Raw genomic sequence first — 27,769 nt, 5'->3', positions numbered from 1 at the left:
TGTATGTTGTTTCTATCGTACCATGGCAGTCCATCAACCCCAGGGGAGGGAATGCTATAGGGTCAGCACAAAATTTCTGAAGAATGATTAAGCAAGTAGAGTGGGGCTAGAATGCTGACGTCGTCACGCTTGCCTGGTTCGTACTCGCGGCTTGAGTGTTGCAGCCGGAGGTGATAGGCACACATTACAGCAAAACTTTTGTTCCCTAGTATCGGGATGACTCTTGAAATATGTGAGTGTTCTTAATGATTTTAATAAACTAGCAATATTTTAATGAATTTACACTGTAGAGATTTTCCTTCATCTTCCCTAAAAAACCCCATGTATGACTGTGTCCCACTCGAGAGACGAATCGGCAGTAGGAGCATGTAGAGTCTTTCCAGTTGGATTTTTTAACACAGGACGCTTCTGCTGGTTTATAATTTGACCAGCCGTTGTTTCTGGTGATTGATTTGGGACCAAATGGTGAAGGAAAACACTGGGTATATTTTTGCGTGAATAGAATATTCATCTTTGATCACCTTCTTTGGACTTTCTTATTTTGAAATTCTTGAATGGACTTTTTTATTATTTGGAATATATATGAATTTTTGACCACTCGTACTTTATTAGAGAATAGTAGGCATTCATTTTTGCACTCGGCACATTAGCATTTGCACTTTATTTACTTTTCCACTGTGAATTCGTTTTTTGCATAAGGGTTTGCATTATTCTATTCAAGACACATTGATATTTTTTGCTTTGAATTGGTTATGTATTACACGGAGTATGTACTACACATGCTTAATAAGTGATTAGGTTTTAGTAGTAGGTGCAATAGTGTAAGATTGTGGAGTTATAGATTTGCGCTGCTTGTCCTTCCTTGAAACTGTGTGGATACTAAACTGATGCTAGAACTATTACAAGAACAGAGGAAAAACAAGTAGTATGACCAGATTCTATAGCAAAGTTCACCTTTTCCAGAAAATAGCCAAATCAAGGTATCCCAGTTGATAAAAATCTGCAGCTTTGTAAATTATCATTAATTCTATTTTACCAGTAGTCCATTTGGGCCCCTTTGGCTAAAACCCCCTTGGTTAGCAACCCCCACAGCCTGTTGAAACCAGGCTTCTGAGGGTACCAAAATGCCTACAGGTAAAACAATAAAGTTAATGATGATTTTTCAAAGCTGCACACATTTTTATATCTACTGGGGCCCCCTGGCCATACAGGCTATTTTGTGGGAAAAAGGTGAACTTAGCCTAAAAGTACACTCAGATCAGTACTAATGAATTAAATGAGTTGTAAAGGCAGAAGGTTTTTTATCTTAATGCATTCTATGCATTAGATAAAAAGCCTTCTGTGTGCAGCAGCCGCCCCAGCACCCCCTAATACTTACCTGAGCCCCATCTCTGTCCAGCGATGTCCACGAATGTCTCTGCCATCCAAAACTCTCCCTCCTGATTGGCTGAGACACAACAGCAGTTGCATTGGCTTCCGCTGCTGTCAACCAAAGTCAGTCAATCAGCACAGAGAGCGTTTGGGGCGGGGCCTGGCCGCAGCTTTGCGTCTAAATGGATACAGGGATCTGTGACTAGGCTCGGGTGCTCCTATAACAAGCTGCTTGCTGTGGGGCCACTCAACGGGAGGGAGGGGCCAGGAGCACCGAAGAGGGACCTGAGAAGAGAAGGATCCAGGATGCCCTGTGCAAATTCACTGCACAGATCAGGTAAGTAAAACGTTTATTTTTATTGAAAAAAAAATGCCTAGAAAAATAGGATTTTTGTACTCACTGTAAAATGCCGGTAATTGTCTGTCTTTCTCTCCTTTTTTTTTTTATAAATTATTTATTCAGGAACGGTTACAGGATTTGCATAATATTACCAGAAAAGTCTGAGCAATCAGAGTAACAGTTTGTTGTCAACAAGAGTAAAAGTATAAAATATGGCATAATAATAAGAGATATCCGCTGTTTAAGGCCCAGAAAGTATGGACTAAGAGGTGTGACATTGTTGGTTAAGCCCAGTGCAATCTGTTACCCGTGGCCATTTTTAAAGGGTAGAGGTAGGAGGTGTTATGTGGACTAAAGAGGTTGGGAAAAGGGGTGGGAGTCAGGGGTGAGAGGAGGAAAAAAAAGGGAAAGGGGGAACAGTGGTTTTGAGGGGGAAGGACAGAGAGGGAGGGTGAGAGTGGCCTATCCCTCGGGGTGGCAAGTAGACTAGTGTGTACATGGACAAGGGTCACTAGCTAGAAGGCTACAAATCAGCCCCAGGACTGCAGGATGCAGAATAGAAGAGCCCAGTGACTTCTGGACTAAAGGATATGTGTCTGAGTGTGTTTTTGAATTTTTTTCTGGGGAAAAAAAAAACTCTGGTTTGAGCTATGTCTAGTACTAGACCCAAATACTCCAGGCATTAGGTTGGTTGAAATGCTGATTTCTGAAGGTCCAGGATTCTTTTGAACTATAAACATTGGAACTTTGAACAGAGTGGGCAGTATCACCCAATTCCAGAACACTCGGTGGGGCTTCCTTGAGATCTGCAAATCGGGTATCCACAAAGATGAACAGATGCTCAGTGCACCTTCATGGGGGAAGATTTGTCTGAGGTCCTGGTAGACTTTGAGTTCCAAACTATTTGGGTGGGCTAAGAGTCATACTTAGGAGTGCTTTTCTTAAACTCCATCTCAGTCTTATGCCCGTACACTCAATCGGAAATTCCGACAGCAAAAGTCCGATGTGAACTTTTGAATGGAAATTCCGACCGTGTGTATGCTCCATCGGACTTTTGCTGTCGGAATTCCCGCCAACAAAAGATTGAGCACCGGTTCTCAAATTTTCAGACTGAAAAAATTCCCATCGGAAAATCCGATCATCTGTAGCAATTCCAACGTGCAAAATGCCGACGCATGCTCGGAAGCATTGAACTTCATTTTCTCGGCTCGTCGTAGTGTTGTACGTCACTGCGTTCTTGACGGACGAAAGTTCAGAGAACTTTTGTGTGACCGTGTGTATGCAAGCCAAGCTTGAGCGGAATTTCGTTGGAAAAACCTTGGATGAACAATCCGATCGTGTGTACACGGCATTAGACATATTTGGAAAAGGAAGACGGGTGCTCTTGTCACCTGTGGAATCCTTGATGATGGTATCCAGAATAGACCCAAAAAAGGTATTGCCCATCAAAGGCCATGTGGATTAAGCATTTCTTAGACAGAGCAACACTTCATTCACACTCCTCATCAGGACTGACAGGAGACTTATGTGGAAAATGAAACAGGAAACCTCCAAAGGGTGAAGCACAGGCCTGCCGCATTTTAGTCCTCCTCAAATAAGTAGAGGGCTTGGTTGGGGGAACAGACAACCTGTCTGGGTGTTTACAGTCTCCACAAAGGAAGACCTGAAACGGCAGGTACATTAAAATAGTCTTGACAATCCTAGAAACTCTAAAGGACCGCTGACTAGGAACAGCACTAGTGGAAGCAGTGTGGTGTGTATCATATCAGTAAGTGCTGAAATAGTCTTTTTTAGTTTGACAATGATGCCAAGAGGTTGCAACTCCAGAGGCAAGTTCAAAAATAAGGACTGTCTCCTCTGGATCTATAGGCAGAAATGTTGCAAATGTGTGGTGGGGAAGCAGTATAGCTCAGTGTACAAAGCAAGGCGTCAGGTACTCAAAAAACACAACCTAGAAGCAGAAACAGACCAAAGATCAGAGTTTAAAAGCAGGAGCAGCGGTGGGGAGGTGTTTCCTAAATGCTAAGTAGCAGGAAGAAGGAACGTATGACACTTCACCTTGCGGATGATATATGTTGTGGTAAAAATGGCAGAAAGCAGAATATTCAAAAACACCCAGTGGTGCAAATAACGAGTTGACTCCACTCATAGAGTGGGTATTCAGAGATGGGGCAAGCATAGTGGGCAATCGCTCTGGAGCTGAAAACCACTCCAAGGCTAACTTTCTAACAAACCCGGGTCTGGAAAATGCTTAACGCAGAAACCAGAGGTTGAGGGTCACTTCCTGGCTATCTCTGCAATGCCCAGCTCAGTAGGGCCCGGGTTCGGCACTTCCATGCTCATTTGAAGAAAGGCCAATCCAGATAGCGGTTGTAGAGACCAGCTCAAGTGGCAAAATAGCAAGAATCTTGATAGAATAAAATAGGAAAAAACAGGCATGCTTGTAGTAGGAGGGGTTATTCTGCGCTGGCCTACAAATTTTTATTTACCACCAACCTCCTGTAGGGGTCAATATAACAAATTGGTAAATGTCTCCTGTGGCCCTCAATAGACAAGAAAGAAAGGAATGTGAACTAAAATGTGGCATATGTTTCACAATCAAACTTTTGTTTACAATTAAAATGCACAAGCAGATGTTATCTTCAGTAGGAACTGCACGCGAAAAAACTCGGTAGCTGGAGGTGGTTTAAATAATTTAAAGCCAATGTTTCTTTCTCACAGGATATATGTTTTGTCTGTGTAGTAATAATTTGAAATGTCACCTTACACATCTTTTCACTAGATTTTTATTAATTATCACAAACCTTCCAACATATTTGCATGTATACTCATTTTTGTTAAACTGGGTTGATTGTGTTTTTTCTTCCAGAGAACAGTTGGATTTAGTCTGAACTTCTGTTAGTCAATAGTCACGCAATATGTTACAATTTTAAAACGTATGATCGAAAGCCACACTCTACTAGGTCAGCTGACGTTATAACATCATTTGTTGTAAAAAAAAAATGTATGCTACCTGCTTTTAAGTTTTACAATGCTGAGTACTTCTGTGTATTTCTCCTCTAAATTGCACATGGTGTAAATTATTATACCTCTAACATGTTCTTTTTGTCAAATCTTGTTCTGCATAAGCAACTCAAATGAAATGTGTGAGCAGGCTTCTCTGTCAATTTCTCTTCTTTGTAGAAAGGGTTCGGGTCTGTCCAGAACTTCCACGTTCAGCTCCACCTCCACTTAAACCCCCTCAAAAAAATCTTGCTTCCAAAAATGTAGCTGGCAGTTATAAGAAAAATGAAGCAGCTACAAAACAGCATGCGGTTAGTTCTAATAAGCAGCCACCAGCCACCCTTCCCAAGCCAACTAATCGGGCAGCACGCAGCACTGGTAAGTGCGGCCATGCTTGATGACTACATTGCATGTTTGTGCTGTGCATCCCCAGGCATGTCTTCCAATAAGCGCCTATAGCGTCTTTAAATATTCCGTGATGTGGAATGCTTTTAACGTGTTTTTCTTAATCGTACATTATAGGGGACAGAGGAAGTATTCAGGTACATAGGATTATGCTGCCTTTTGGAGACTTCACACTGGCATACAAGAGCTATAAGAACAATCCAGTCTAACCCCTCCCACTCCCAGCATTCCTCCATTTTTTGCTAGTGTCCTAGAAGAATGGCCACCCTCTCTCCTCTGCATGAAGCAAACCAGGTTCAATGACACACTGTAGAATCTCAACCTTGTTCTGCCACTTCTTCAGAAACTGTTCTTTAAACCTCTTTGGATATTACTTTTGTCTTCCTCTATCGCAAGGTGCTTCTTGGGCTTTTCAAAATCACGCATCTATTCTCAGGTTTACACGGCTACTACCTGGTCTTTGGTTTACACTTTTGTTTTACCAGGTGTAAATTCATGCTTTAGATGATGCCAACTTTCAGGCGACTCTAAAAGCTGTTGAGCCCCCTCTGTTAACCTGTGTGTTGCTTTTTGTGGAGATATTAGCCTTTATTTGCTGTGTTTGCCACCCCTCTTTTTGTCTGCTTTTGTATGTTCTTGTGTACCTGAATGCTACTTCTGTGTCCCATAAAAAAGAGAAGATTTTGGACTTATTATCAAATCATTTTCTTGGAGTACATAAGGACATGGGTCCCTCTCTTTTTTGTTTTTTTATGATCCACTCCTTCTATTGCTTGCTACAGAACGAAGGCATGCTGGGAGTGGGAGGGGTTATACTGGGTTGTCTATACAAGCTCCTTTTTTTCCAGTGTCCAATCTCATAAAGGAAACTTGTACCTGAATACTTTGCATGTGTATAATAATATTCACCTAGAAAAGGATTGGTAAGTCAGAATTCCTATTTTACCTTTCATTGACAAGTAATTGTGACATCCTTCTTTGTGGCGCCAAGAGAGGTCTTTCCATCCACACACTAAGTTTCCTAAAAAAAATTATAACATGATTTATAGTTGTAATGTGTGATTGGATGCTATGTCTGAGTGGATAGATGCTGTCAGAAAACTATAAAAAATGTAATATGGATGTAAGAACGACCATTGCTTGGTAGAGAAGTGTGGTGGAAGGACCTCCTAGTTGGTTTACTAAAGGCAAATAAACTGTTCACTTTGCAATGAAATTTTAAGTATGTAAGGGATTTTTTCCCAGAGCTTGAATGCGGTGCAATTTCACTTTGCAAAAAATACCCAGTTGCATACAAGGGAAATTTAAAAAAGGCATTTTTGCCTACACTTGACTGGATAATGGTAGTTATCAGAGCTTCACCTTATTCACTAAGCTCTGGGAATAATGACCTTGCAATGTGCAACTTCCCTTGTAAAATCATCAGTCCATTTGCCTTTAGTAAATAAACCTCTATGTGTTCAATAGCAGGGGTCAAATTTTCATGTAGAATGGAAAACCTTTTTATAGAGGCTGATTTATGGGACATTTATTGTGTTTGTTTTTTTTTTTTTAGTAGAGTCAACTGAAAAGACTGTAGGAGTGCCTGAGTCAAAAACGAAAAAAGCTGTCACAACTTCAAAAAATTCTGCTGCTTCTGCTGGGCCAAGTCATAGAAAAGATGAGCCTTCTATCAAAAAACCTGCCAAAAGCATTTCCAAGCAGCTGTCTGCTCCAGCACTTAAAACAAGTCGAGCAGGCACACAGGAGAATAGTAAGTATAAAACCGATTACACTAAATTGCGTAAAGGTGTACCCTTAAAGTTATGGTATTCAGAGTATAACGACTAAAGTAACTTTTTACGAGTTTTCCATATGCTTACCTCTTGTGAACTTTCCAAATGCAGTTGTGTTACTCGTTGGTTAAGAAAAAAGTATGCGATTTTGTGTACAACAATGTTCATGTTACAGTCAGAGCAAAAAATATATATATTTTAATGGAAGTATGGCCCAAACTCCCCTAAATTTGGTGTCTGAAATCCTGGAGAACATGGAACACCTAAACACATCGTCACCCTTCAATCTCATTGATATTGATGTTTTTTTCCCCAATATGTTTATTGAGGTTTGTAGGAAATAACAGGGATAGACATCACAATAAACAAATCAAAGATAACATATTGCAAGGTACACAGTGCAAACCTATGGCTCAAGGATGACATATAATAAACATCCACGGGTTTCCAAAAGTGATGAGTATTTACAATACATGCAGTAATGTCTTCATTAAAGTTATCATACAGGGCGTGATAGTTGTTTGTTAACCCATATGCTCCATGAGTTTAAGAAATTGGCATATTTGAGGCCATTTATTGCTATGAGGCGTTCAAAGGTGTAGTTGGTATTACTTATGGTCACTACTTCCGAAATATTAGAAGATAGAGTTGTTTTCCATTTTTTGAGAATAGTGAGTCTAGCTGCTGCCAGTGTTAAGCAGGGCTAAGGCAGGTTGTGGTTTAATTAGGATACCCGTACATGTGGCGAGTAGAAACTAGAGGCTAGGACATTTCCATAAAACATGTGTGAGATTCCTCACTTGTCCACACTCTCGCCAGCACAGAGGGGATATTAGAAGGAAAGAATTTAGCTAGCTTATATGGCATATAGTACCATCTATTGATAATTTTGAATGTCACTTTGTGGTGGCTGGCGCTGTGTGATGCTTTAGCTATGGAACCGAAAGCAGCACACCACTGTTTTGGTAACAATGATGTTTCGAGGTCCCGTTCCCACTTTAACATGGGGTTGGTTTTGCTAAATGTACTTTTGCCCGACAGTGTGTTATAGAAAAGGGAAGTTCCTCTCATTTTGCATATAGGGTGGGTGTAGAAATCCCAGATGTGGGGGGCATCGGTGTAGAAGTCCCAGATGTGGGGGGAATTTGGGTTTTGAGTATTTGGCGTTGAATTGCGTAAGTCTTATACAGGTGAATTTATGTTTTGCTGGGATGTGGTATTTCTTGAATAGTTCATCTATGGAATAGGGGGTGTCATCTATTGTAGAGGGTGTTGGCTTCTTGAATGCCGTATTTATTCTGGGGTGTAACCAATATTGAAGGGATAATGACCTAGATAATTTGAAGGGAAAATTAAACAAGTGTGGGAGTTTTGGAGCACGACATGGTTGTAGTGAGGTGTCTCCAGGGTAGTAGTGATGCTTGCATTGGTAAGGTCAGGGCCTTGGACTTGCATGGTTTCCAAGTGTCGCTTAGGTGAAATAGGGGCTATGTCCAGCTCTATGTCTAAGCATAGGGGGTTCAGTTGATGGGAACAAGTGTTTTATCTGATCTAAGTGTACTGCCCAGTAATATTAATGGGTTTTAAAGTCCAATATTTTTGCTGTTATTCCTCTCAGGTGGGGAAAATAACATTTTACCAAGCTATTGGGGGTCACTAAAGCAGGTTCCAGCCAGATGTACATCCATTATGGCTAGCACACATATTTAAACATTACATTCTCAGCAAATACAAATCCCTACTTTAAATTTAAAGGAGTAGTATAGTCAAAGCTCATTTGGCTATATTTCTCCTATAGATCACAGGAGTGGAGTTATTTCTGCAATCCTGTGACCCATTCTCTGCCGACAGCGGGCTAAAAATCCGTCACAAAAATGATGTCACTAAGCCAGTCCAGGCCCAGAAAAGATTTCGACCATATAGTCAAGATACACCCAAATGACTGGACTGGCACCTAGCTCAGTCCCTCTCACTCATTCCACAGCCCAGAGCTCCAGTGAGCATTGGAGAGGGAGAGCAAAGAGCTGGTGACTAACAGTCCTGGCTCTCTGCTCAGAGCAGAGGGGGAGAATAACTGAGCAATCAACAGTGTTTGATTGCTCAGTTCTCAGGGTAGAGCCAGGAAGCAGTCCCCCCTGTAAGGTCAGTTTCACCCTTGCAAAAAAATTGAACCCTGACACTAGCATGAGCCAACGTACTTTAAACATTACAGCCCAGATGCCCCCCAAGTGATTTTTTGTTTAAGGTTGAAGTGTTTTTTTTTCTGCTCACTGAACGTTTATAAACTCTTGTCAAATGTGCTGTAAACTCTTCATTTACTTACATTTTTTAAAGTTTTAACAAAAAAAGTAGTACACATAAAATGCAAATGCAGAAAATGTTTCCCCGATAAACAAGTGTACAACATCAATTAAATACGGTACGACGTAGGTATAAAATTAGCTAAAGACCCTTTTGTAAAGAGGAAATGTCTGTTGTATAAAGACAATGGAAATTTTTGCCAGCACATCATGGATCGACAAAGTAGCGTCCAAATGGATTTTATTGCATGATTACAACACAAAGCAGTGCAACGTTTCTGAGCCACGCAGGGCCCCTTCGTCAGGCATGTGAAGGGGCCCTGGGTGGCTCTGAAACGTTGCACTGCTTTGTGTTTTAACCACTTCCCGACCTCCTCGTGTACATATACCTCAACAGAATGGCACGGACAGGCACATGTACGTACCTGTACGTCCTCTGCTAGACGTGGGTGGGGGGTCCGATCGGGACCCCCCCGGTACATGCGGAGGTCGGGTCCGCTCGGGGAGCGATCCGGGACGACGGCGCGGCTATTTGTTTTTAGCCGCTCCGTTGCGATCGCTCTCCGGAGCTGAAGAACGGGGAGAGCCATGTGTAAACACGGCTTCCCCGTGCTTCACTGTGGCGGCGCATCGATCGGGTGATCCCCTTTATAGGGGAGATCCGATCGATGATGTCATTCCTACAGCCACACCCCCCTACACTAGTAAACACACACACACGGGGGGCGTGGCTTAGCTGGGGATGTAGACGGTCGCACGTCCTGTGAGCTCCGCCGATCATCCGCTCGTTTATCCTGCTGACAAGCCGCTTGTGGCTTAATTTTGGTCCCGCAACGTACCTGGACTCTCCTGGCTGCTACACCCACCATCGACGGTACTGGATCGGGCACAGACAAGATGTCCCGGCACAATCCACAAGGCCGCACAGCCCCGGACCACGTGATCCAAGATGGCGGCGCCGCACAGTCGGCGAAAGAGAAGTACAGGGCTGCTGCTCAGAAGCTGTTCTCCCCGATCAGCACCCGCGAGCTCCTGGAGATCCCTGGGGATGGCGGAGAGAACCACAGCGGGTCCCAATCCGACGCCGACGACACTCTGCCCCTGGAGGATCCATCCGCGCCAGTGCTGCCATGGAACGCAGTGAGTACATCACCAGGGTCCCATGTGCTGGATGCGGTGGAGGCTTCGGGCCCGGACGGGCCTGAACCCACACTAAGGGACATTTTTGCAGCAATCACGGCCTGCAATGCCTCAGTGACACACTTGGCATCAGAACTTAAGGGGGTGAAGGCTGAAATGACATACATGCGCCAGGACATGCAGAAGCTGCGGGATCGCACTACTGATGTTGAGGGCCGTGTTAGTGTACTGGAGGATGACTTAGCCCCTATGCAGAGGGAGGCACATGCCCAACAATTGATGGTCGCCAAACATGCGGCGAAAATCGATGAACTCGAAAATAGAATGCGTCGCAATAATGTTAGAGCCATTGGGATACCAGAAAGGATGGAGGGAAAGAATCCGGTGGCATTTATAGAGCAATGGCTAACAGAGAAATTCGGAAAAGACTCTTTTTCAAATATGTTTGCGGTGGAACGCGCACACCGTGTCCCTTTGAGGCCTTTACCCCCTGGGAACCCGCCCAGGGCCTTTCTATTTAAACTACTACACTACAGGGACAGGGATGTCATCCTGTCTAAGGCACGCACCCTGGGGGATGTCTTAGTTATGGACAACTCCAAGATATCCTTGTTTCCGGACTTTTCAGCGGAGGTGCAAAAGCAGCGCGCTCAATTCAATGATGTCAAGAAGCGGCTGCGCTTCCTGGAATTGCAGTATGCCATGCTTTATCCTGCTAAGCTCCGTGTGGTAGCTAAAAATGAAGTGCACTTTTTTGAAAGACCTGCCCAAGCCATGCAATGGATGGATAGAGAGGAGCGCTCTTTGCGTGAAGATATGGGGAGAAGACGCAGAAATGAGTAACCGCCACCTGCCTTATTTACAATTTCTAGTTACTTTTTCTAACAGCGGGACAGAATAGATGTCTTTTATTTCAATCTCCTTCCAAGGCGGAGAACTATTTCCACAGGAGGTGTTTGTACTGTTTGATCACGTTTGGTTCTACCCTGAAAAAAGATCCGCTGAATGCGGAGGCCCTTGAGCTGGCTAGTGAACTTTGCCCCCTAGAACTGAGTCCCTCGTGGACAAGAAGGCTCATTGACTATTTTTCATTATTTTTTGTTGTTCTCTTTCTATGTTTTTTGAGTTTAATACTGGTTCTTTTGGACGATATGTCTAGAGTCTGCTCAACCTTTGCTTCCACAGGTTGTGCCCAATGTGTCTGGACTGAGTCGTTAGGGAGACTTCCTCCCACGTTTAGTGCTCTCCATAGTATTAGAAATGTGATTTTGTCCTCTCCAACTGGTCATTATTATTTATTTTTGTTCTGTCCCGACCGGGACGGAATGGTTTTTCTTTTATTTTCTATAGGACTGTCCTGGTCTATTGCTTTGAAATGCATTTATGTGGTACTTGTTACGAATGATTTTACGCTTGAGACATGGCAGTGCAGATTGTGTTAACTAGCTGGAATGTAAGAGGTTTGGGTGACAAGGTGAAACGTCTGGCAGTAGGTCATGTACTTAAACGTCTGGGCTCCTCAGTAGTTTGCCTGCAGGAGACACATATTCTCCCAGGTCAGGAATCCCCGTTCTCCTCTAGGCTGTATAGCAATCAGTACCACTCTGCTTTTTCATCGTATGCTAGGGGGGTTAGCACACTTATTGGCATAAATGTCCCGTTTACTTTTACCTCCTCTCTAATAGACCCTGGAGGTCGTTTTGTTTTTTTGCACTGTACCCTAAATGGTATAACATGTATTATAGCCAACATATACATACCACCCCCTTTTTCGGCGGAGGTTCTCAAGACCCTAGCTACCTTCTTGTCGCGCCACCCGGGTGTCCCTGCACTAGTAGTGTGGGACTTCAACAATTTTTTGTGTGCTAGCCTTGATAAGTTTTCTCCTGGGGCGCGGGCAGCCACACCAGGAGGGAGCCAGATGCCTTTTGCTCGGCTTCTGCAGGAGCTGGGGTTAAGAGATGTTTGGAGGCTTGCTCACCCACAGGAGAAATGTTACTCATGCCACTCCGCCTCGCATAGGGGCCTTTCTAGAATCGATCTGGGCCTGGGTAACAGTGAGATGCTTCCCCTGGTCTCGTCCGTTAAGTATGAGGCCAGGACTGTTTCTGACCACTCGCCTCTATGTATTGAGATACTGGCGTCTGGAATCTCTAAGCGTACCTGCTGGAGGCTCAATCCATTTTGGATGTCGCTGTTCCCAGCCCCTGATCCTATTCATACAAAACTAATGAATTTTGTTAAAGTCAATAGGAATTCCACGGGACTGGGTGTCCTTTGGGATGCTCTTAAGGCCTTTCTGAGAGGCCAGTTTATCAGATCTATTAATTCCATTAAAACAGGGACGAGGTCTTGGGAACAATTTGTGCTTCGGGAGGCTGAGAGGGCTGAGTCAGCTTATGTGGACTCCCCCTCTGAGAATACCGAAAGGGCATGGAATGAGGCTCAGAATATGGTTAAACATGTGACTATGACCAGGGCGGAGAATAAAAGATTTTTCCTTCAACAAAAATATTTTGAGGACGGGGAGGGCACGGGTCATATGCTGGCTATGATGGTAAGAACACAGAGGGGCTCGCCACATATAGAGTCAATTACTAACGCCTCAGGGTTACTGATTTCATCCCATGCGGATGTTCTGTCCACATTCAAAGATTTCTATGCTGATGTGTATTCCTCTAAAGTCTCACCTACAACTGGGGAGATTACCTCCTTCTTGGATCAGTGTCACCTCCCGCGTTTGTCGGCCGCAGATGTGGCGCCATTGAATGCGCCACTCACGACTGATGAAATACTGGAGGCATTGGCGCTTTCCTCTCCCGGTAAGTCTCCGGGCTCGGATGGCTTGCCAGCGGAGGTATATGGGCGCTACTCAGATGGCCTGATACCTCTTTTGAAAGAAGTGTTTGTAGATGCGTTTGATCGGGGATCCCTGCCCCAATCCATGAATGAGGCCATAATAGTTCTGCTATTGAAACCTGGTAAGAATGCCCAGAGTGCCGACTCCTATAGACCTATATCATTACTGACAACAGACGTTAAATTATTGGCTAGGGTGTTGGCCACCAGGCTAGCTAAAGTAATAACTAAACTAATCCTTACTGACCAGTCAGGTTTTATTCCTTCTCGATCGACAGCCATTAACATCAGGCGTCTTTTTCTTAACTTACAGATACCTGCTGATAATGAAGGCCAGAGGGCGATCCTGTCATTAGACGCTGCCAAAGCCTTTGACAGCGTCGAATGGCCTATTTATGGGAGGTCCTGGGACGCTTTGGACTGGGCGACAGTTTTATTAGGTGGGTACGGCTGCTTTATGCTGCCCCTACGGCTAGGCTTAGAGTGAATGGGGACCTTACGGACCCCTTTCCTTTGTACAGAGGCACAAGGCAGGGGTGTCCTCTATTGCCCCTGCTTTTTGCACTGGCCCTCGAACCGCTGGCGGCGCAGATATGGTCCTCCCCTGCGATAGCTGGTTTTGAGAGAGGTGAGCAGATAGAGAAGATTTCCCTCTACGCAGACGATACTTTGTTGTATCTGGGAGATGTGGATACATCTCTTACGGCAGCTATGGAATTGATCCAGCGGTTTGGCTCCTTGTCGGGGTTCTCGATAAATTGGGGTAAATCCGTTATTCTGCCTGTGGATGGTCCGGTCGCCTCTCTACCGGAGGCGGCGGGGTCATTGCAGGTGGTGGAATCTTTTAAGTACTTGGGGGTTCAGGTGTCCGTTAACCCACAGAAATATCTGGAGGAGAATCTGCTGCCTCTTTTCCAACGCTTACAAACGACCTGTAATACCTGGTGTAAACTCCCGTTATCAGTAATCGGTAGGATAAATTTAATTAAGATTGTTGGGCCCCCAACTTCTATATATTATGCATAACTCCCCTCAGTGGATACCTCGCCGCTGGTTCACCCGGATAGACTCCCTATTTAGATCACTGATTTGGAAGAAAAAAGTGGCCCGTATTAGATTGTCCACGTTACAATATGATAAAGATCAGGGAGGAGCTGCTGTCCCTAATCCTAAGTTTTATTTCTTGGCTTCTCAATTGCAGCATCTGTGTGGCATGGGGCGGGCCAATGATAGTGATTCAATTGATACTCTATTGCGAATGGGTTCAGGGAGTGCATCGGTCTTGGCTAGTTTGGAGGCGGGCTTTCCGCATCTGCCTCAGGCGGCACCCACCGTGGTCCTTCTTAGGAAGCTGTGGTCTGTGGTCAGGTCCACCCTGGGTGTCTCGGGATTTCTTGTAGACACTCCTCTGTGGGAAAACCTAAACCTGATGGAAGTGTTCAGGCTTGAAGGTTTTATGGCTTGGAAGCTAGCAGGAATTAAGAATATTGCTCAGATATATAGTAACAATGTGCTTAAATCATTTCAAGAATTACAAACTGAATTTGGCCTACCTAGACAACAATTCTATAGGTATCTGCAACTCAGGCACGCCATTCAGACCCAGGGGCGGGTGTCAGTTCTCCAATTATCCAGTCACAGGTTAATAGCGGATGTATTCTCTGGCACGGAGAGAAAGGGGATGATATCCCATGTATACTCCTCCCTATTGTCGTCTGTGCAGAACTCAGCGACTCTGCCCTGTAGGAGAGGGTGGACAGAAGATCTGGGGGACATTGATGGCGAGACCTGGGAAACTTGTTTACAGGCTGGTCCTCTCACTTCTGTCTCGCAGTCACACAGGTTGTCTCACCTGTTCCTGCTACACAGGGTTTACCGTACACCTATTCAATTGTTTCGGTGGGGAAGGCGGGACTCTTCCTTGTGTCCCAAGCTATGTGGGGAGGAGGGGTCGCTTATTCACCTGATGTGGCGCTGTCCCAAGCTACATCGGTTCTGGAGGAGTGTCACAGAGGTTATTTCCTCGGTGTTCCAAGTTAGGGTCCCAGTGGACCCCATAGTATGCATACTGGGTGCTGTGGATGAAGAGGTATACCCTCCACCTATTAATATTGCAGTGATCAGGCTCTTATACCTAGCAAGAAAACAGATAGCTAGATTCTGGTTGTCCCTGCACGTCCCGACTAAGAAACAGTGGATTGATCAAGTAAACCTTATTATTGTGAGAGAACATTATACATATCAGCATAGAAATGCCCCCAAGAAATTTAACTCCATTTGGCAGCCCTGGCTGGAAACGCCTGGATTAGCTCCTCCGAGATTGGTTATGACTCGGCTGCTGCAGATGTAGTCGACATTGTCCTCTCGAGTACATAATATTAAATCTTAAACCATACATGACTACTGTATTTGCTTGCGTATAAGACTACCTTTTACACTTAAAAAAAATGGCCAAAAAGCAGGGGTCGTCTTATACGCCAGGTCAGCTGCTCAGATGCCTGCTGGATGTGCAGTAATACTGTATGTAGCATTGGCTACATACAGTATATACCGCTCAGCCAATCCCGGTGAGCGATGCATTCAAATGAATACAGAGCCTGCTCAGATTGGGGTAACAACCTCTGCCAATCCGAGCAGGCTACATACAGTAGCCTGCTTGGATTGGCTTTGAGAGTCAGAGAGGCGTGGGCTGATGATGTTACAGCCTCTGCCAATCCAAGCAGGCTTTGTATTCATTAATAGAATACATTGCTTGCTGTGATTGGCTCCAGGAAGAAGAATATAGCTCCAGCTCCAGCAAGAATGAAGAAGAATATGGCTCCAGAAGGAAGAAATATGAAGTGTCGGAAGCCTTGGAAGGGGGTTTGTCTTATACGGCGAGTACAGGCAAAAAAATCTTAAACAACTGTAAAATTAGGGGGTCGTCTTATACGCCCGGTCGCCTTATACACCGGCAAATACGGTAAGTCAGAGAATGTATACAAACTAGACCATGATTGAGGTATGCATCTTTGAGGATTCTATACTGTGGTCAGGAGAATTTATGTAAGGTTGAGCAAGGACTCTGAATGTTTGAGCAGACTGTGGAACGCAGACTTTCAGTTTCGGCCCGTTGGCCTAGTGTGTGTTAGTGTTGGGGAGAGAGGCGGTTCCTCACCTGCCCGGCACGGTTCAAACTCCTTTAATGGCGGAACCTGGTTTAGGTAACCTCCTGGTGCCTCTGTTCTGGCATGCGTAAGGTACAATTCTTGTTGTAACAATATTATTTTGTGACTTTCTTGTATGCCGACATGTATTTCTGTACCGTACTTATATTTTTGGCACAATAAACCATTTTACTGATTAAAAAAAACAAAAACACACACACACACAGTGATCCCTAAATGTTACAGCGCCCCCTGTGTTTAACTCCCAAACTGCAACTGTCATTTTCACAATAAAGAATGCAATTTAAATGCATTTTTGCTGTGAAAATGACAATGGTCCCAAAAATGTGTCAAAATTGTCCGAAGTGTCCGCCATAATGTCGCAGTCACGAAAAAAATCGCTGATTTAGTAGTAAAAAAAAAAAAAAAAAAAACTATCCCCTATTTTGTAAACGCTATAAATTTTGCGCAAACCAACCGATAAACGATTATTGCGATTTTTTTTTTTTACCAAAAATAGGTAGAAGAATACGTATCGGCCTAAACTGAGGAAAAAAAAAATTATATATGTTTTTGGGGGATATTTATTACAGCAAAAAGTAAAAAATATTGAATTTTTTTCAAAATTGTCACTCTATTTTTGTTTATAGCGCAAAAAATAAAAACCGCAGAGGTGATCAAATACCACCAAAAGAAAGCTCTATTTTTGGGGAAAAAAGGACGCCAATTTTGTTTGGGAGCCACGTCGCACGACCGCGCAATTGTCTGTTAAAGCGACGCAGTCCCGAACTGTAAAAACCCCTTGGGTCTTTAGGCAGCAATATGGTCCGGGGCTTAAGTGGTTAATCATAAAATCCATTTGGACGCTACTTTGTCGATCCACAATGTGCTGGCAAATATCTCCATTGTGACTTTTTGAACCAGTTCCCAGCTGGTTGTTGCTGCAGCACTCCAAACTTTTAGAGCTTATCCAGGAACGTGTGCGATGGGAATATGGAGTTTTATATAAAGACAATTCCCCATAAACGCTTCAAGCACATTTATGGCGGGTTACCATAGACTTGAATAGAAGTTGACCAGCTTCAATGCCTCCCAGACTCAACATATAGCATTGTTTATGCCGAACAGCAACACAAATGTTGTATGTTTATTGAATGTGACCAGCTCTGTCCACTGTCCATATTAGTCATTGTAGGCTGCTTTACTAAACGTTTGGGGAGTTGCAAAAATGCACCCTAAACACCTGTTACCAATGCCAGTGTGAACAAGGCCTAACACAAAATGAATCTGGTGACTGATGGTGCATATAACCACAACATACCAGTCAAATTAGCTAGACACACTGGGCTTGTCTGAATTTAATATGTGTTTTGTTTTAAGCAGAATGTGAATCACATACATGTATATGCTGATCACTTATTTTCCTTTCAGATGCCTCTTCGAGTAACAGAAAAACAGCTGCCACCAAGACATCATCTTCCACACTGGCATCGACTTCTTCCAGGCCAAAAGCTTCAAAAGAGCAGTTATTCAGCAAAGCTGGGATCTCGACCACTCCAAGAGCCAAAAAATTACACAGCAAATCTTTATCTGTGGATCAGCCTATGTTGTCACAGGCTAGTCCTACAGGCCTAAAGAAACGGGACAGGACTGAGCCGGCTACTCAGCAGGTGGACTCTGAAATACAAGAGACCAGTCCCGTAGAAAACTCTCCTGCTGAACAGCAGAAGCCACAGTCCACTTCTCCTGCTGTAAAGCATAATTTAAAAACTACGTGCAATATATCTGATGCAACGCAGGAAGAAAGTCAGAACGATGACTCTGTTAGTGAAAATGTGCAGTTACCAGAAAACAGATGTGACAGTAAAACTAGTCTGGATATAACTGGTGTGAATGAAGAAATTACTGAAAGGTAAGTCAAAGTATACTGTTCAACCATACAAAATTTGGCAGCTACATAGGCATATATAATATATAAGGCTCAATTTACAAAGCTTTAACACATAGATTGGGATCTTTATTTTAGCCTCCGACTATAATTTTAATATTTTTATTTTTTAACGTATATAAAATTAAAGATCCTTAACCACTTCAGCCCTGGAGGATTTGGCTGCCAAATGAGCAGGCCACTTTTTGCGATTCGGCACTGTCGCTTTAACTGACAATTGCATGGTCATGCGACGTGGCTCCCAAACAAACTTGACGTCCTTTTTTCCCCCACAAATAGAGCTTTCTTTTGGTGGTATTTTGCGCTATAAGCAAAAATAGAGCGTCAATTTTGAAAAAAAAGCAATAATATTTACTTTTTGCTATAATAAATATCACCAAAAATATGTATAAAAGTTTTCCTCAGTTTAGGCCGATACGTAATCTTCTACATATTTTTGGGGGAAAAAATCGCAATAAGCGTTTGGTTTGCGCAAAAGTTATAGAGTCTACAAAATAAGGGATAGTTTTATGGCATTTTTATTATTCTTTTTTTTTTTATTAGTAAAAGCAGCGATCTGTGATTTTTATTGTTACTGCAACCATTATGGTGGACACATCGGACACTTTTGGCGCTATTTTGGGATCATTGTCATTTATACAGCGACCAGTGCTATAAAAATACACTGATTACTGTGTAAATTACACTGGCAGTGAAGGGGTTAACCAGTAGGGGCGGGGAAGGGGTTAAGTGTGTCCTAGAGAGTGATTGTAACTGTGTGGGGGCTGGGCTTACTGTGACATGACACTGATCTCTGCTCCCGATGAGAGGTAGCAGACTATCAGTGTCCTGTCACTAGGCAGAACAGGGAGATGCCTTTTTTACACAAGCATCCCCCCATTCTGGCTCTCTGTGACACGATCGCGGGACACCGGTGGGTCCCGCGGGCAAGGTCACGGCGCTAGGGGCAGGGTCGGGTGCGTGCTGCCGACGGGCGAAATTTAAAGCAACGTATATATACGTTGCTTTGCGCAGTCGTGCCATTCTTCCAACGTATATGTACGTTGCGTGGTCAGCAAGCGGTTAACCTGGTGTGTTGCTTGTAAATTGAGCCTTGTGTATTGCAAATATTACCAGTTTTTAGATCCAAGTTTTGCTTGAAGAGATCATTGATTGTTACTAAAAAGGGAATGTGTTTACTGTTCCAAATCTAATATAAAGCCTAGAGTCATAAAGGTTTATTTACTAAAGTATTACAGAATTCTTATTTCACAAAGTTGGTGTTTACCCACTTTATTGAATAAGGTCAAATTATATCAGATGATCATACTGTCCTTTTCATCACAACATGTCTAGATGCCAACACAACTCCAAGGCTCCAACTGGATGATACCATAATTTTTGGAGACATTGGCCCGGGATCACAAAGCACTTGCGCCGACGTATCTCCAGATACGCCGCGTAAGTGCAAATATGCGCCGTCGTATCTGTGCGCCGGACCCACAAACTAAGATACGCCTAAAAATAGGCTTCATCCCACCGACGTAACTTGCCCATGCCGGCGTAGAGTGGGCGCATATTTACGCTGGACGCATGGTGGCGCTCACATTGATCAGCTATTCAAATATGCAAATGAGGAAAAAACGGCGATTCACGAACGTACGTGTGGCCGACGCAGGCTACGAGTGGTGCTCGTAAGTTGTACGTCTGGCGTAAAGTTAAAGTGGAGGTTCACCCGAAAAGTTAATTTTTAACCTTAGATTGAGGCTCATTTTGTCAAGGGGAATCGGGTAGTTTTTTCAAAATTTAAGCAGTACTTACCGTTTTAGAGAGCGATCTTCTCCGCCGCTTCCGGGTATGGGCTGCGGGACTGGGCGTTCCTATTTGATTGACAGTCTTCCGACAGGCTTCCGACGGTCGCATACATCGCGTCACGATTTTCCGAAAGTAGCCGAACGTCGGTGCGCAGGCGCCGTATAGAGCCGCACTGATGTTCGGCTTCTTTCGGCTACTCGTGACGCGATGTATGCGACCATCGGAAGCCCGTCGGAAGACTGTCAATCAAATAGGAACGCCCAGTCCCGAAGACCATACCCGGAAGCGGCGGAGAAGATCGCTCTCTAAAACGGTAAGTACTGCTTCGATTTTAAAAAAACTACCCGATTCCCCTTGACAAAATGAGCATTAATCTAAGGTTAAAAAGAAAATTTCAGGTGAACTCCCGCTTTAAGCCACATAAAGGAGGTGTAACCCGGCAGCAGACATGCAAAGGGCTGCACCAAGCAATACAAGCCGGCGTATTTTACGTAGTTTACGTTGGCCGTGAATATGACTAGGCGTAGGTTACGTTCACGCCGTAGGCAGTGATCCGGCGTATCTTAGGCAGTTGTTCCGACGTGTTTGTGAGCATGCGCACTGGGATGCGTCCACGGGACATGCGCCGTTCGTTATACGTATCTGTCTGGCGCTTGGCCCATCATTTGCATGGGGTCACGCCTCATTTGCATGGGGTCACGCCCACTTCCACCTACGCTGGCTTACGCCTAGGAAACCCAGCACAGTTTTGGGAGCAAGTGCTCTGTGAATTCCATACGTGCCTCTCTGCGCTACGTCGGTGTAGCGTACATTGAGATGCGCTACCGCAGGGTAATGTGCGCCCGCTCTCTTTGAATCCGGGCCATTGTGTTTTAAATGGGGTAGATCCCCTGGGAACATTTCATCGTTTTTTTTTCATTATCTTGGTTTCTACCTAGTCAGTGGGTAATCATTGGGTGCTTAAAGCGGACCTCCAGTAATTTTTTTTCATCTTTCCATCTATTAAATCCTCTGCCCTTGTTGTTTTAATTTTGGATAGTAAAACCTTTGTTTGTTTTGCCAGTAAATAACTTATACAGCCCACTTCCTGTTTCTTGTCTGGTAAAAAGCCTAGGCCTATGACATCATGCACAGCTCTCTCTCTAACTCTTGTGAGTGTTTGCCAGGAAGGGAGGGGGCGGGAGTCATAAGAGTGCCAATGAGAGCTGCAGAGCTGGAGGTGTGCCTCTGTGTAAATCCAGGAAGTGAACAGGCAGCAGCTTCAGCTGCCCACAGTTAAAATGGTTGCAGCCAGACTTGACGGAGGGAGATTTCTGCAGCATATTTGGCATGTACAGAATCACAGTATATATAGAATAATATGCAAAGTGGTTGAAAGGAAGCTTCAGAATGGCAAAGAAGTTTTTTTTACAAATTATGTGAGCAGACTGCAGTTCCTCTTTAAGTTTTATGTTAACCATGGCATCGTTTTTGTTGAAGTTTTTTGAGCATACATACAGAGACACGGCTCTTGAGAATGCATTGGAGCATTCTAATTACACAACGTTTGTCTATGTGTTACAATAACATATCCTGGAACTTTGTGCGCTTAGTTTTTTTCTTTGTAGCCTTTGGGCCTCAGGCACACTGGGCATTTGCTTAGCTCCTTGAAAATGCCTTTTCGCTTGGTGGGAAAAAAATCAGCTGAACAAAAATGCATTAAAAGCCGCATACTGCATTAGCGTGCAAATCGCACCTAGAGTTCATCCACCTTACACATTTTTTCTGCCCAAACGCTTCTCTTCTGAACGCGCAAATGGTTATTTTTTTTATTTATTTTTTTAATCTAAACGCTTCTCTTCACATATGCCTGTAAATTCCTGTGTGTGTGCATAGACACATAGGCTAACACGGAAGAGTGTTTAGAGGCAGAAAAAAAAGCCAAATGCTTCTAAAAGCAGCTTTTTTTTTTTTTTTTACTCCATGAGGCCTTAAAGTAAATAATGTGAATGAACATTTAGTACAATTGTCCTTTAATCCCCACATCAAATACTTACCTGCTTTCCTATTCCAGCCATGTTTTGTGTGTGTGGAGTTGCCTAGCAGCACACAGCTTTTTATTTGAGATTTTCCTGTTTGGTCCTGTTCTTACTGTGCATGTGTGATTAGTCCTATAGGTGAGGAAAGTGTGAGAATTAGTTAAGACAACTGTACAAAACTGGCTGGCTAAGATGGAAAGGCGGGTGCATGACATCACAATTTCAACTTTGGCCAATCAGGCAAAGCCTTGTATTCATTGATACAAATACAAGGCTTCTCCTGAACAGTAGAGAAGCACTCAGTCTGGCACTTTTTAAATCTGGCAGAAGATGGAAATCGCCCATACTGTCACCGGAACTCAGAGCAAGATACCATATGTAGCTACTGTCAGGGCCGGACTGGGAATGAAAACCAGCCCTGGAAATAATTTCATACCAGCCCCACAGCATTAATATACCAGCCCAAAAAAAAGAGAGAAATCCATGAGAGAGCCAGAGAGGGGCCGGGCTGCCATAATTGCGGCCTTATCACCCATAAATATGGCCTTACCAGCACCCATAAATGCGGCAATATCAGCACCCATAATTGCGGCAATATCAGCACCCATAAATGCGGCAATATCAGCACCCATAATTGTGGCAATATCAGCACCCATAAATGCAGTAATATCAGCACCCATAAATGCAGTAATATCAGCACCCATAAATGCAGTAATATCAGCACCCATAAATGCGGCAATATCAGCACCCATAAATGCGGCAATATCAGCACCCATAAATGCAGTAATATCAGCACCCATAAATGCGGCAATATCAGCACCCATAATTGTGGCAATATCAGCACCCATAAATGCAGTAATATCAGCACCCATAAATGCAGTAATATCAGCACCCATAAATGCAGTAATATCAGCACCCATAAATGCGGCAATATCAGCACCCATAAATGCGGCAATATCAGCACCCATAAATGCGGCAATATCAGCACCCATAAATGCGGCAATATCAGCACCCATAAATGCAGTAATATCAGCACCCATAAATGCAGTAATATCAGCACCCATAAATGCAGTAATATCAGCACCCATAAATGCGGCAATATCAGCACCCATAAATGCGGCAATATCAGCACCCATAAATGCGGCAATATCAGCACCCATAAATGCGGCAATATCAGCACCCATAAATGCGGCAATATCAGCACCCATAAATGCGGCAATATCAGCACCCATAAATGCGGCAATATCAGCACCCATAAATGCAGAGGAATCGTGCGGTGTATCATGGGCACAGCACTGGCGGAAAGGCAGAGTGGAATGGAACATCAGACAGTGAAAGCACGCAGTGGTACACATACAGGTCACACTCACTGGCAGTGGCACTGTGATGGTCAGGGACACGCAGCAGTGCAGGGATACAGTCCTCTGCCAATGCTGCGCCAGTGTCTCTGACACTGTACAGGGGGAGAGAGGGAGTAGGATCACCAGCGGCTCTGTCTGCTTAGCACATCACACACAATCGCACATGATGATGACTTTAAGGCCTCTGTCACACTGGGGCGGTGGGGGCATCGGCAGTAAAGCGCCGCTATTTTTAGCGGCACTATTCAGCCGCTAGCGGGGTGCTTTTAATGGCCGCAAAGCGCCGCTTTGATTTCAATGGGCAGGGGCGCTTTAGGAGCCGCTCCTACTGCGCCTCAAAGATGCTGCTTGCAGGAAATTTTTTAATGTCCTGGCAGCGCACCACTCCAGTGTGAAAGCACTTGGGCTTTCACACTGGAGTGAATGGAACCACTCTTTCAGGGCACTCTGCAGACGCTATTTTTTGCGTTATAGCGCCTGCAAAGCGCCTCAGTGTGAAAGGGGTCTTAGACTACTTTCACACTGAGGTACTTCGCAGGCGCTACAAAATAGCGCCTTTAAAATGCCCTGAAATAGCCTCTCTTCTCACTCCAATGCGAAAGCATCTTTGAGGCCCTGTAGGAACGGTGTATACACTGCTTCTAAAGCGCCCCTGCCCATTGAAATCAATGGGCAGCGGCGCTGAACCGCCAGCAAAGCGCTGCTGCAGCGGCGCTTTGCGGGCGTTTTTTTTTATCCTTTTGGACCGCTAGCATTGTGCTGGCAGGACACTCAAAAAAGTCTTGAGGCGCCCTGCTAGCGGCTTAATAGCGCCGCAAAAACGACAGTAAAGCGCTGCTAAAATAGCGACACTTTACTGCCGACGGCGCGACGCCCCAGTGTGAAAGTAGCCTAAGTCACATGCCCCTCCCCCCGTCCTCTCTGAGATTATTATACAGATTTCAATTTTACTGCAAGGGCAGCAAAGGTAGGTGAGAGAGAGAGAAGGGGGGTGCAGATATGGGACACTGGGATGGGAGCACAGGGGGACACTGGGATGGGGGAGGGGAGTACGGGGGGGACACTGGGATAGGGGAGGGGAGTACGGGGGGGGAACACTGGGATGGGAGCACAGGGGGGACACTGGGATGGGGGAGGGGAGTACGGGGGGGACACTGGGATGAGGGAGGGGAGTACGGGGGGACACTGGGATAGGGGAGAGGAGTACAGGGGGGGACACTGGGATAGGGGAGTACGGGGGGGAACACTGGGATGGGAGCACAGGGGGGACACTGGGATGAGGGAGGGGAGTACGGGGGGACACTGGGATAGGGGAGGGGAGTACGGGGGGAACACTGGGATGGGAGCACAGGGGGGACACTGGGATAGGGGAGGGGAGTATGGGGGGGACACTGGGATAGGGGAGGGGAGTACGGGGGGGGACACTGGGATAGGGGAGCACAGGGGGGACACTGGGATGGGGGAGGGGAGTACGGGGGGGGACACTGGGATAGGGGAGGGGAGTGCGGGGGGGAACACTGGGATGGGAGCACAGGGGGGACACTGGGATGGGTGAGGGGAGTACAGGGGGGACACTGGGATAGAGGAGGGGAGTACGGGGGGAACACTGGGATGGGAGCACAGGGGGGACACTGGGGTGGGAGCACAGGGGGGACACTGGGATGGGGGAGGGGAGTACGGGGGGGACACTGGGATGAGGGAGGGGAGTGCGGGGGGGAACACTGGGATGGGAGCACAGGGGGGACACTGGGATGGGTGTGGGGAGTACAGGGGGGACACTGGGATAGGGGAGTACGGGGGGAACACTGGGATGGGAGCACAGGGGGGACACTGGGGTGGGAGCACAGGGGGGACACTGGGATGGGGGAGGGGAGTACGGGGGGGACACTGGGATGAGGGAGGGGAGTACGGGGGGGACACTGGGATGAGGGAGGGGAGTACGGGGGGGGACACTGGGATAGGGGAGGGTAGTACGGGGGGGCACTGGGATGGGAGCACAGGGGAGACAATGGGATAGGGGAGGGGAGTACGTGGGGACACTGGGATAGGGGAGGGGAGTACGGGGGGAACACTGGGATGGGAGCACAGGGGGGACACTGGGGTGGGAGCACAGGGGGGACACTGGGATGGGGGAGGGGAGTACGGGGGGGACACTGGGATGAGGGAGGGGAGTACGGGGGGGACACTGGGATGAGGGAGGGGAGTACGGGGGGGGGACACTGGGATAGGGGAGGGTAGTACGGGGGGGCACTGGGATGGGAGCACAGGGGAGACAATGGGATAGGGGAGGGGAGTACGTGGGGACACTGGGATAGGGGAGGGGAGTACGGGGGGAACACTGGGATGGGAGCACAGGGGGGACACTGGGATGAGGGAGGGGAGTACGGGGGGGACACCGGGATGGGAGCACAGGGGGGACACTGGGATGAGGGAGGGGAGTACAGGGGGGGACACTGGGATGAGGGAGGGGAGTACAGGGGGACACTGGGATGAAGGAGGGGAGTACAGGGGGACACTGGGATGAGGGAGGGGAGTACTGGGATCAGGTGATGGAGAACTTTTCATACAGAATCGCCCCTCCCTGTACATTGTATAACCCCCCCCCCCCCCACAATTGTCCTATCCTGTCCGTCCCCTCTAATATTAGAAAAATACCTTGTGCTCCAGCCTCCAAGTCGACACTTCTCCTCTGCGGCTCTCTCCCTGTCCCCTCACTCGTGACCCTGCAGAGACATCGTGGGCTGTCCTGGCGCCGCGCGGGAAGATGGAACATGTGACGTCCCGACGTTTGTTTCTCCTGCTCGGCTCCTCCCCTTAGACACATGATCAGTGATCCTGGCGCTGCTCAATGATTGGCTAGGTCAGAAGGGAAGTGCGGCGAGGAGCATGGCGGCCGCAACCCGCCGGCCTGCGGCTGCTTTTAACTACGGCAGTGACAGTCTGGAGCTAGTCAAAAGCAGCCCCAGGGAACTCAGTGCAGCCGACACCCGTGCACAATTGAAAAGAGCGGCGGCCGCGGCGGCGGCGATGGCGGCTGCAGCTACGGCCGCCGCTGATTGTATTTGATTGACAGGCAGAAAAGCAAGCGGCCTACCGGGAATTTTCCCGGTATCCCGGTAGGCCAGTCCGGCCCTGGCTACTGTTGCAGGAGGGGAGGGGAGTCTGGGCATACACTGTGTGAGCTGATTAGAAGAAAGGCACACCCCCTCCTCCACATAGGCAGTGACACGAAAAAACTTGCAGAGCTGTGCTTTTAATAGTCAAGCTATCTGCTTATTTATCTCCCCAACACAAGTTTCCAGCTACTTTTATCTGCTGTGTCGGAGAGCTTGTCAGAAGTTATCATGCTGATAACAGAGGAACGGAGCAGCAGAAAGACACGGGACTTTGGGCTTTGGAGACTGATACGTAAATACTACAGATATGTGCCCAGGTCAGATTTCATAAATAGGCTCACTTTTAAAGCGATTGTAAAGGCTCATTTTTTTCTCCTATAAAAATAATAAACATGTTATACTTACCTGCTCTGTTGCAATGGATTTTCACAGAACAGCTCCACTTCTTGGGTCCCTCTTCTGTGATCCTCGCCCCTCCCTCCTGCTCAGTGCCCCCACAGCAAGCAGCTTGATATGGGGGCACCCAAGCTGAGTCACAGCTCCATGTGTCCATTTAGACAAGGAGCCCTAGCCCCGCTCCCTATCTCCCATGATTGGCTAGCTGACTTTTACAGCAGTGGCAGCCAATGGTGCGTCTGCTGTGTCTCAGCCAATCAGGAAGGAGAATCTCGGATGACTGAGACACTCGTGGACATCGCTGGACCGAGAGGATACTCAGGTAAGTGTGAGGGGGGCTGCTGCACACAGAAGGCTTTTTATCTAAATGCATACAATGCATCAAGATAAAAAAAAAACTTCTGCCTTTACAGCCCCTTTAAGGTAAAAAACAAACAAACAAACAAATATTTTTGCCTTTATAACCACTTTAAGTGATAGGAAAGATGGAATTCCCCATGAAATGCTTTGTTCTTAATACAGCCTGAGCCTGTAATATAAAAAATATATATACTATATCTATATTTTTAACATGGAAATCTCCTGACTTTAAATAAAACATTTACCATTAGTTAAAATTTATATTTTATTAACTGTAAGTTGAATAATAAAAAATGAAAATTAACAAATTGCTTATTCATTCTATAGGTCAACTAATATGTTCATGTGTTTTATTCAGAGCTTTTTTTCTCAGAAAATAGGTGCAGGAACTCAACCACGACCCCGTTCAGATTTCACAAGCAGTAGAAGGGTATTAA

The 27,769-nt window shown here is 45.7% G+C and overlaps 1 protein-coding gene across 3 annotated transcripts in view; it reads left to right on the top strand.

Moving 5' to 3' along the window:
- PHACTR2 (phosphatase and actin regulator 2) overlaps positions 1-27,769 on the top strand; it is a 206,372-nt gene that overhangs the window by 150,944 nt on the left and 27,659 nt on the right. For 2 of the 3 annotated variants that reach the window (XM_040350569.1, XM_040350568.1), the window contains exons 5-7: positions 4,895-5,092; positions 6,675-6,872; positions 17,771-18,251. In XM_040350569.1, coding sequence (XP_040206503.1) covers positions 4,895-5,092; positions 6,675-6,872; positions 17,771-18,251 — 877 coding nt within the window. The remainder of the gene's footprint in view (positions 1-4,894; positions 5,093-6,674; positions 6,873-17,770; positions 18,252-27,769) is intronic. The other variant, XM_040350570.1, reaches the window with a different exon arrangement.

The sequence above is a fragment of the Rana temporaria genome, chromosome 4 (assembly GCF_905171775.1).
Source record: "Rana temporaria chromosome 4, aRanTem1.1, whole genome shotgun sequence".
Lineage (NCBI taxonomy): Eukaryota > Metazoa > Chordata > Amphibia > Anura > Ranidae > Rana > Rana temporaria.
Note: the sequence above shows the minus strand (reverse complement) of the source record. Positions and strands in the feature narration are given on the sequence as shown.